The sequence below is a fragment of the Melozone crissalis genome, unplaced genomic scaffold (genome assembly GCF_028551555.1).
Source record: "Melozone crissalis strain CALT ecotype California unplaced genomic scaffold, PUWL_Pcris_2 ptg000027l_1, whole genome shotgun sequence".
NCBI classification, from domain to species: domain Eukaryota; kingdom Metazoa; phylum Chordata; class Aves; order Passeriformes; family Passerellidae; genus Melozone; species Melozone crissalis.
In genome coordinates this window covers 728,791-739,808 of record NW_026535805.1, presented here as the reverse complement: position 1 = coordinate 739,808, position 11,018 = coordinate 728,791, and the positions used below count along the sequence as shown (strand labels likewise).

Below are 11,018 nucleotides of genomic sequence, written 5' to 3'. Positions count from 1 at the left end.
AATTTGGTCCTTCAGAAGCAAAGAAGGGACTTGGAAACACTCAAGTTACCACTTTGAAAACCTGACAATACTTTGTCAGCCAAAGCGTACTTTGAAAGAGTAATACTGCCTAAAACTCAAGGAGGAGAAATTTTCCATGCTCAATGGGAGGCTACTGGAAATAATATCAAAGAGGAGCTGATCATTCAAAAGCTGGCCTCCAAAACCTTTCTAAACTGTGCTCAGAAAGGCTTCACAATAGCAACCTTGGGAGGAGGGGCTTCTACAATTACTAGAATAAGGCTGGGAGCAGAATCACATTTTTTCTATTCAGTTTGTTCTGTGGCACATGTTGGTCCAGCCCAGTAAGCAGGAAGATGAATGTGTTCTCCTGGGAGAGAAGGGCAGAGCTACTGCGCATCAAATCTTGTCCACAGAACCACTGACAGGCCTTTATGGAGACAGGGCCTGCAAGTACATCCAGCTTAACCCTAAAAACAGAGAAGGGAAGCTATTCCCATTCCCATTTGGTGTCCAACCGTACCAGGGGGATTAAACACTTGGTCTCTAGTTATTTCTCCAGCTGCTCATCTCAGGGTGGTGAGGGCAGCTCTCTGAACACCTGGAGCTCAGAGTATGGCTCTTCCCAGGCACTTGAAAATGGGGCAGGATATTCTGAACTGACTGCACAGGAGAATAACACACAGACACTTGTGCAACTCTAACCCACAAACTGCTGTCTCTAGCAGCAAACATATGGCAAAATCAGGAACAGAGCTGGGACCAAAACCACATTTTCAGCTCATTTGCTTTTTCCAGGAGCCACAAATCACCCAGCTCCAATTATCTTGTCCAGCACTTAAGCAACAGTTGGCTTTTCACAGTTTATGTAATATTTATTATACGAGCATCTTTCCTCCATCTACCTTAAGAGAGCTTCAGAAAAAAACCCAATTTCTTTCTTGATTAGCATAGGAACTGTCTGCCTTTGGGACTCAGATATGTTTCACAGGAAAGGGAATGTGAGCACTTGAGGAAGGTGCCGAATGTGTGACAGTTGAGACAGGTCTTTTCTTTTGCCTTTCCCAGTAACTGAAGCCCAGAGCAGACACATTTGTGTCTCAGCTGGGTGACTGCATCCTCAGTGGAGCCAAATATCCAAACCCTTGCAAACAGGCCATGGCTGAGACAATGGCTTCCCATCCACAGCAATGCTGACTGTGCTGGGACACATTCCCAGTTCCCTACTGCCCACTGAACTGCAAAAGGAACTCAGTACCTATAGCTTTACAGCTCCCTGGGAGAAAAGATCCCAAAAAGTTTTATTTTGACACATCCTGTTGCTACATTTTTATTCCATTACAGCCCACTTGAAATATCGCAAGTCTGTTCTTACACTAATGATAATAGGACTTTGCATTTGTGCTACCAACAAACATCCTACCATCCCTCTGGGAGGCTGTGAGAGTGGGCACAGAGTTAAGTAACAAAATCCATACTGGAGTAAGGATGGGGTTACTGGATCTCCTGGTTCCTCTGCCTTATGCATTCCTGATTCCAACCAATCATCTGCTTTCCAAAAGAATTTAAAATCTTCCTTGGGAAATGTGATCAGTACGTTTTGAGCCCGGTTTTCTCTGGAAAGAGGGTTCATGGAACCAGCCTGGTGTCATGGTTTGACACTGGCACAGAGCCAGTGCCCCCATGAGAATACCCTCTCCCTGGTAGCTGCCGTGAGATGTGACCAGGAATAAGCAAAGCAGTCCCCTACTTAGAAATAAAGAAAACTTTATTAACTAAACTACAAGAAAATAACTAAACTACAAGGAAAGAAAAAAAAAAAAAAACACAAGGAAAATGAAAACCTTACAAAAGCATTTTCCTCCTCCCCCCACCAAATTTCCCAATACAATACATTCCCCCAAATCACCAACTCTCAGTCCGGCACCACCCTTTAGAATACTCAATCTTCAGTTCATCAAGAGGAGAGGAGTCCTTCTTGCACCATAGGCTTCCCCTGGAAACACTGTTGAAACCTCAGGTGTTTCCATGTCACTCATAGCACCGCCTGGAAATCCTTTGCCATCGTGACATCTTCCTTGCATGCCCAGTGCTCTCATCACTGTGCATGGACCAGAGCTGCTTTTAGGGTTGTCATTCAAAGATGCCTTGTCTCACTCCAAAAAAAAGGCACAGTCTCTCCTTCGGGACATCTGTCCCCCCCAAATTTTTGCACCCCCTGGGGCCGAGGAGTACCCACACTGAACCCTCCTGGTTCTGAGGCACTGCCTCCCCCTAAATGCAGTCTCTGTGTCACAGGAAAAAAAAAATGGTTCCATCCATGGCCACACAAGAAAAGTCCAGCCAAAAGGCCCCTCCATCATCTCCCCCCCCACTCAAGTGTCTTCTCCACTTCCCTCGTGGCCCATCCCCTCTTATCTCATCTCTTATCTCTCTTCTGATTCAGCTCGAGGAGGATCAGCACTTGCAAGGTTTCTATCATGCAGGAAAAGGGTTAAAAATTTCAGTCTCTGCCTGTCCCAGAGCTCCGGCACTCCCACCCTACCCTGCCGGGCACCTTCTCGCTGCACTCCCCCCTTCTCCTCCTGGGCCGGCCGCTATCAAATTCAGACACCGGCTCTCCCTCTCTCTCTTCCCTGGGACGGGTGGCTGCCCGATGTCTCTTGGTGCTCTTCCATCCTTCCATCCTCAAGGGCCTCCTCACCCCCCACCTCTGTCCAGGCCCAGGCCTACTGCAGGGCTGCCCCTCCCCTGCCCAGCAGCAGCAGCTGAACGGGGAAGGGAGATCCAACCTCTTTGCCTCCAAGTCCCAAGAGAGCTTGCCAGGGGCGCAGCTCTGGTTTTTAACCCCTGTGTGTTCTCAGAGGCATGTCCAAATGTCCCAATGGCCTCATCAGGTGCCAATATTAAAATCTGAGCACCCATTGGTTTGACTACAGCATCCCAGAAATCCCATTTCCGATCAAACCACCACACCTGGTTGCCAACCCCTCTCCCAAGCAACCTTCAAATCTGCCAGGTGACTTTAGACAAATCTGAGAGGATTTACAGCCTCAGGGATGGTCCTTACATTCCTGCACTTTTTGGAAACCAACAATTGAGCAGAGACCTTCAGGCTGTGATGTCCAGAGGGGGAGAAGTGTTTACACTCTGCCCAACCGCACAAACATGTTTACATGTGTATATACGTGTAATATTCAGACATAAATACACGTGTAGTGACAGACTGACCAGTGCATGCACAGCTCTGGGTCAGCTATTTCCTGCTTTTTTCTTCCCCTTTAAATAAAAAAACTACGCATCTTTCTATTTCAAATACAAGACTTTTCTTTTTCTAAAACTAGAATAAAATATACTTTGCTTTTCCACTACTTTGCTGAGTTACTTATATTTTTATTTTATCTTATTTGATGAAAAGCTGCTTCCTATCAAACTTTCCAGACCCTTTTGCCTGTAATAGATGGCTTTGCCACCTCCACCACTGGGTGCAGTGTGGCAGCTAAGTGCCACTGGATAGGGTATGTGTAGTTGTTATAATGAACAGCTTCAAATCTAGTCTGGATCAGAGAAATAATAACCCTGAAGCAAAGAAAATTCAATTACTCCCTTCTAGTTCCAGGAAGACCAAATCATAAAGCATTTGAAGACAACATCTCTTCTGTTTGGATCCCTTGCATTAAGAAAAAACACAGTTGGAGAGGACAATGAGGCAGAGACTGAACTGCTACCCTGGAATAAGACCTGGGAATCGTGATGCTACTCCACAGAAAACTATTGATGCTCAAATACCAGCAATGGACACCACAACATGAACTCCATGAATGGACACCTATTACATGAACAGAGCTACAAGCAAATAGAGATGAGGGGATTCTTACTGTCTTTACATTCCCTTGTCTGCTCTGTCACCTTTTCGAGGAACAAAACAAACTAAATTTCCACAGAAACATAAATCCCTTTCTCTCTTCAAAGCCACAAAAAAATACTGTTAAAAAGGCAAGATTTTTTTTTGTATGTGGTAATGGATGTTTGTCCAAAAAGAGCACTGAGCCTGTCAAACTGTTTTTGGAAGGACACTGTATCTGTTGCATGTTTGAACTTCTTTCCCATGGAAAGCAGAGGTTCAGGGAAGAGGAAGGGTGCACCCCAGAATCTCTCATGCTACTTTGGAGTAGGAGCACAAGCCATGCACAAACTAAAACCTGGAAAGAGCCTTCACAGCAACTTCCTCAGCCTCTGTCATACATGGTAATTGTTAGTGGAAATACCACAGCAAGTTATTTCTTCTGTTTTAAAAATCTTGTTCTAACTCATGGTTTGTATGCCATGTTTCAAAGACAAGTGGATCATTCCTGTATAATGTGAAAAGCAATGATTTTTCTATAAGGCTTGATTGGGTCAAAACGGCAAAATCACATGATACTTCCTGAGGCACATTTCAGCCAAACAAGACTTGGAAAGGTTCACATTCAGAAAACAAGGCAGGCTTGAACAAAATGTTGAGATTATTACATGCCTAAAATACCTCATGGATTGCCTCCAAAAGCTACCCAAAATCAGCAGGAAGTGTTTCCCTGATTTTCATAATATTCTATTCAAAAAACCCTTGTATTTACACAAGACAAAGTAATCCACCAGCATTTGCCAACTAAAATGAATTGCACTAAACTCAGATATCTTTAGGTTACTACAGTTTCTTTAAGAAAGAAAACCAACAGTGCTGAACCTGTCAAACAATTAAAACCCACAGAATGTCCCATTTTACATGAAGACTGAAGCTGTGCTGCAATTCCTTTCTCCCAGAGGTTAAAAAGGAAACCCAAGCATGCCAGTTTTGCTGATCTGTACCTCTGCTGAGATAGTCCCAGCTGCACCAACCTTCCCCCAGGACACAGAGTCAGATGCGTGGAGGACAAAGGTGGGCAAGCCTGACAACCTGTTAGGAGGTAGGCCAGATCTGCAGAGGAAACATTGGCTGCTATTTATTTTACACTATTGCAGGCCAAAGCTGCTTTGTGCAGTAAAGAACCGAACCCTGTGAAACACCAGTGAAACTGAACACAGCAGGGAACTGGGTGGCAGTCAAGGCAAAGGAGTTTGTAAAAGCGATTACAGCAGTGCACGAGAATTTCCAAGGATTTCCTAGGATTTCCATTAATTTCCTTGGACTAACTGTCTGAAGAGTCATTGCTTTAGTTTCCCCTGAATGAAAGATATGGCAGTAAAATCATGGAATGTGCTTGGGATTAGCTTACTGAGCTTAACGAGATGGACAAAAACTCACAGCAGCACAGGTGACATCTGTGGGTTAACACAGGGTTAATTAAACACTGACTTGTCCAGTGACTCCACCTATTCTTACACTAACCACCCTAGCTTGGTGCTCGGTCTGGGCCTAGAGAAGAAATTTTAGAGAGTATATATCATCTTAAGATGTCTGGCACACCTTTAAAGGTCAGTCATCCTACAGATCTTTCATTAAAACTTGCACGGTAAAAATTCACTCTTTTCAGCATTTAAAGTCTGTTAAAATGATTTTCCTAATCTTTTGATGCAGTCCTTAGGTTCCACCTAGTGGCTTTCAACAGTCATGAACAGCAGACTAGACAGGCTTAAATTTATTGCTTAAATGCTTAATTCTCCCATGTGTGTGGGTCTAGCTGCAGAAAGAATCATAGAGTCTTCTTTAGATGTAGTTCTACAGTTTTGACCCAATCAATCCTTAGAAAAATAATTGCTTTTCATATTCCACAGGAATTATCCACTTTGAAACACTAGATACAAAACATGAGCTAAAACAAGATTTTAAAAATTGGAAGAAATAACCTGCTGTGGTATTTCCACTAAACTACCATTTATAACTGAGGCTGGGGAAGTTCCTGTGAAGGCTGCATCGACTCCCTTCACAGCCAGCTGAGGAACAGGCACCTCTAGACCAGGACTCGGATGACTTTTTGTAGAGGTTTACCTTCAGGTGGGATGAATTACATCCCGGAAGTGTCTCATTTCCTCATTTTCATTACAAAGAGAAGCCAAGGGGCTTACTGATAGCGTAGTAGTACCACCACCACACCTTCTGAATCCCACCCAGGCCGTCTGACTAAGAAACACTCAGACACAGCCCTTCAAGTGCAGCCCACCTGTAGGGAGCTCTCAGCCGGCAGCAAAAGGCATCTAGAAGCAGGGCAATCACAACAGTTAGATCAAAACACCTAAGTTTAAAAGCCCAATAGTGGCAGGTAGCCATGTTATCAAAGAAAACTTATTTCAATACTGCTCTTCTCTCAGAATACATCTTACCCTGCTGCTCAGCTGTGTTGGGCTGATGAAGGTAGGCTTGTCTTATAGTATGAAAAGTGTAAGACAGTTCTGCTCCTGCCTACTTGAAGATTATAAAACAATCTATGCATATACTCCAGTTCCCTAAGGCATTAGCAGAACACTCACTACAGAGACATTTTAGCCCTCTTTGGAAGAGCTATAGTTCCTCTAAAGAGTCACTGTCTTCAAAGGAAAGGGGAAAAACAGCATCCAAAGAAATGTGAAACTTCATGAATTTATCAGCTGCCACATTAGAGGTCAAAAGCAGATATTTCAAAGTAATTTTAGTGCCTTACATAAACAACAAGACAGAGTTCACCAGAACTGATCTAGTTTGTCCACAGAGATCATATCCATTTCTAAAGAGAAGGTGAAATAAAACTCAAGAGGAAAAAAAAAAAAAAAAAAAGAGGAAATTGACCTAGTTCATGATTTGTGGAGTGTGGGACGGATGAAAGGTCTTTAGTTCCTTAATGCAGCTTTTTCTGTCTATTCTCATTTCAAGGAGCTTTACTTTTGGTCACACACAGCTTGAGGCATGCACCCAGCAAATCATGTCTGCTTTTCTAGAACATGACTGGTGTAGAGCAGAGCTGCTGGATTTGTAACTCCACAGTCTCTCCGCTTCCTTTGCACAGCCCACCTTCTCACCTTCACCTAAGCTTTCATGGAACATGTGACAGATTGGTTCTTTCGTGCAAAGAAAAGGGGAAAAATCCTCAAATTACTTCAAACTTCCATAGTAAAAATCGAAAAATGAAGGCTCCACACTTCCTGTCTTGCTGTCGGGTTCATACCCCAGTCAAACGAGACGTGTGATTTATCTGCGAGAGTTAAACCAGTTTTTGTGCAACAGTGATTTCACAAAAGCTGAGGAGAATTACAACACGGAGCTATCTGCTTAAAGTGACTATCTCCCCATTCCGCACAAAACCAGGTGTTGAGCAGTCTTACCTCCCAAAACCTAGACTCAGGCAGCGGCTGCTCCCTCGCTCTCAGCGTGGGGGATGGCCGGGAGAAGCGGGAGCATTCTCCCCTGTGTCACCGATCCCCTCTCCGAGGCACGTCCACCCTCAGTCCGCGGTAGGCGCGCCCGCCGCTCATTCCCGCCGACGGGAAAGGCCCCCTGTCACCCTCGGGTAACGCCGAGGGCGAGGGGGCGCTGGAGCTGGATTCCCTCCCCCGCCAAGGGCAGCTTTTCCCCAGAGGACCTCCAGAGGCCCAGCTCAGGCCCGGGGGTGTCGCAGGTGCGGCGCCCACAGACGGGCTGCCCCGGGCCCAGCCCTGACGGAGGCAGGGACTCCGCAGCCCCGCGGGGGGGAGCCTGCATCGCACAGGCACAGGACTAGTCGGCACTTAACTATACGCCGTGTGGCTCCATAGCTCAGTGGTTAGAGCACTGGTCTTGTAAACCAGGGGTCGCGAGTTCGATCCTCGCTGGGGCCTCCTGAGGTTTTCGTACTTGTATTTTATTTAATTATCGTTTCTTCCCTAAACGAGCTGGGGGGTTCCGGGAAGAGCGGGCGGCGGGGATCGCCTTTTGCATCCCGGCACGGCGCCTGCAGAGGGCGGCGGTGGGAGACGAGCGAAACGTCGGAGCTCCAAACTGACGTGGGCTCGGCTGCCTCCGGGAGCGGGAGCGCAAGGGCGGTCCCAGCTCCGCTTCCCAAATCAATCATTTCCTGGATCTGAACGCCGAGGTTGTTACGGCGCCGAGTTGTTCTACGCGGGGTTATCCACCTCGTAGAATCTGGAGTCGCAGGATGGTTCCAGCCCGTGGCTTGGCTCTAACGCCAGGTTTTGGGGGCTTTGATTGGCTTCTAGTGCTGTGACTGTGTTGGTGTTTCAGAGTTGCTGGACATTTCCAGCCCTTACTGGACCCTATGAAAGCTGCAGGTGAAAAAATATTCCTTGAAAAAATATTCATAGTATAACTTAGGCTAGAAGGGACTTTAAAGGTCATCACATTCCAAGCCCATGCCATGGTAAGGGACACCTTCCACCACGTTGCTCAGAGCCCCATCCAACCTGGCTTTGAACACTTCCATGGATGGGACATCCACAACTTCTCTGGGCAACCTTTGCCAGAGCCTCACTGCCCTCACAGTGAAGATTTTCTTCGTAATATTTAATCTAAACCTCCCCTCTGTCAGTTTGAAGCCTTTTGCCCTTGTCCTGTCACTACCTGCCCTTGTAAAAAGTCCATCTCCAGCTTTCTTGTGGGCCTCCTTCAGGGTCTACAATGCTGCTGTAAGATTTCCCTGGAGCCTTCTCTTTTCCAGGCTGAACAACCCCGATTCTCATAGTAGAAGTGCTCCAGCCCTCTGAGTATCTTAGCTGTCCTCCTTCAAAAAATAAAATCTAACTTCATTGTCTGGAAGACAACTACTCTTGAAACACACTTTTCAGCTAAATGACCAAAAAAAATTTTAAAAAGGTGGGGTAATCAACATATCTATTCCATATTCTTCAACAGAAGATTAAAGTCCTGAAATTTAGAGTCAGATTTATTAGACAGTCATACACATAGAAATCTTACCAGAATGTCTACCACAGGCTCTCATAACCGCTTATGTCAGAAAAAGACATCACAGCAGGACTTGGAAGCTGGTGCTGTTAAAGTTTAATGTTTAATAGAACATATGTAGAGACTGCTAACACTGCCATTAATAGGGACACACCTGGGAGCACACCATAACAAGTCAGCCAAAATCTCTTTCATTTGGTCACTATTCAACACTTTTGTTTCACCATTTTATAAGCTGCTTGCTTTTTCTGGGACAACACTGAGCTTTAAAAGGTATTTTGCTTGTCTTCTCCACTTTTCCCTCAGGTAGTGCTGCTTTCTTTGGAAGAACCTCCTTGATTCTGGCTAGGTGGGAGCTCTTCTTTTTTGGCAAAGGTGGTGCTGGTGCAGTTCTGGAGTTGTGTCCAGTCTTCTCTCCCTTGTGAGGTTTAGCCTCAGCTTTGATTCCCTGTCTCTACCAGATGGAGCTGGTTTTCCTGTTGATGCTTTTACTTTGGTGGATGTGGTCTTTTTTGCTTTGTTAGAAGAAACTCTTGGGTTGGCTGCAGTGAGGGTAGAAGGTTTTTTTGAAGGCATGGTTCTTGAAGGTTCATTTCGCAGCTCAAGGACAGTCTCTGAGTAAGGTAATTAACATGGTTCAGCCTTCCTGCTTTAAGGCAAAAGGCTTATTCAGAGATATGACTGAGAGAAACACTTATTAGACCTATAGTCAATTAAAAAAGCTGAAATTATGCAAGAAGAAATGCATACTATAAACCTCTCTTCTTCCATCAAAAGACCCTTGTTTTTCTTGGAAATAAAATTATTGACTTTAGAAATTAGGAATGTGTATTTAAGGAAAATTACTTCCAGACAGAATATAATAAAACCTTGCACACTTCTCTAGTAGACTTAACAATATTAATTGTTCATAATACACTAATATCTGGAAATCCCAGACAAAATAATAGCAACTTGCTAAACATTGGTTTCTACTCAAGATGTAACTCCTGCCCCAGCTGCATGGGGGCAGAATGCAGCTTGGAAAAAGGAAGATTGAAAACTTAGGGGGAAAAAGTAATCAGGGGCTGGGGTTAAGCAAAGGCACAGCATCAACTAGACAGCAGAAGCTGTGTTTGATTATCACATAAATGTGATAACCAACCTTCAGGAATGCTCCTGCTCAGTGCTGTAGTTGTTAAGACTCCTGAAGGTTTCAATCACATGCCTGTAAGATAATGTATATGTTTTTCTTCTCATTAAAATCAAAGCCTGACAACTTACTTGCTCATGTAAGAAATGGTATCCGTTTGCTCTCTGTTTTCATTGGAACAGGCTTGTATTTACACTTCCCTGGTGCAGCTCTCCTTGGAAAACAGAAAGGCAGATGCAGGCATCTGAGAGATTGTTAGGGAAGTTTATTTATTCCATAGGCACACACCAATTCCCTGTTCTCATTTGTCCTTGGTGGAAGAGGCATGAAATCACTTTAGGCACCTGGAATGCAGCACAGGAATTCAAGAGGCTGACACAGGGCTGGCAAGCCATAAAATCCCTGTCCCAACAGCAGCTGGTGAATGTGACTTTCACTGGGATTTTCTTTGGATACAACACTGCTGCAGCAAGAGGGGTGATAGAGGAACAGGCACAGAGGAAGGGAACCACAACTACAAAGAAATGTGTCTATGTTCCTCTCCTCTGTCCCCTGACAACTCCCCACAGTACAAAAGCACCAAAACAAAAACCAAGTGAACACATTTTCCCTGAGGTAAAAATGTTGCACGTTAAGTGACAGGAAGAGAGGTACAAAGAACCACTACACACTGGTGTTCTCTGTTACCCACCAAGGGAACTGCTGTAGGACAAATAAGAGCAGGTTCTTCCAATTTGCTTGACAGCACCCACCAAAGCAAAGCATGACCTAAGGCATCATACTTTCTTGTGATTAGCATTCTCCTTCAGATAGTGGCAAGAGCCAAGTAGCCAAGTGCTTCCTCTACACCATTTCAATTTTTTTTTAAAAGGTTACTTAAGCAGAGTTGCAGGTATTGCTTGTGGGGTTTTTTCCCTTCATCTCTCTCCTCTCTGATTTTAAAATTACATTCTAACTCGTTTTCTCTCTGCTCAGGACAGAAGGAGTTTGGTGCCACCCTGCTGTCTCCAAGAGTACTGCTGCAGAGGCAAGCCAAAG

At 44.9% G+C, this 11,018-nt stretch overlaps 1 protein-coding gene and 1 non-coding gene across 2 annotated transcripts in view; one reads left to right on the top strand and one right to left on the bottom strand.

Annotated features, from left to right (window-relative positions):
• Positions 1-7,362: 7,362 nt before the first annotated feature.
• The window catches only part of HHIPL2 (HHIP like 2), a 32,920-nt gene continuing 29,264 nt past the window's right edge, over positions 7,363-11,018 (bottom strand). Inside the window, 4 exon segments of the mRNA XM_054280215.1 lie at positions 7,363-7,645; positions 9,073-9,304; positions 9,307-9,462; positions 10,112-10,194. Of these exon segments, the coding sequence (XP_054136190.1) occupies positions 7,363-7,645; positions 9,073-9,304; positions 9,307-9,462; positions 10,112-10,194 (754 nt within the window).
• Positions 7,695-7,767, top strand: TRNAT-UGU (transfer RNA threonine (anticodon UGU)). The gene has a single exon. It is a non-coding gene; the product is annotated as a tRNA-Thr (tRNA).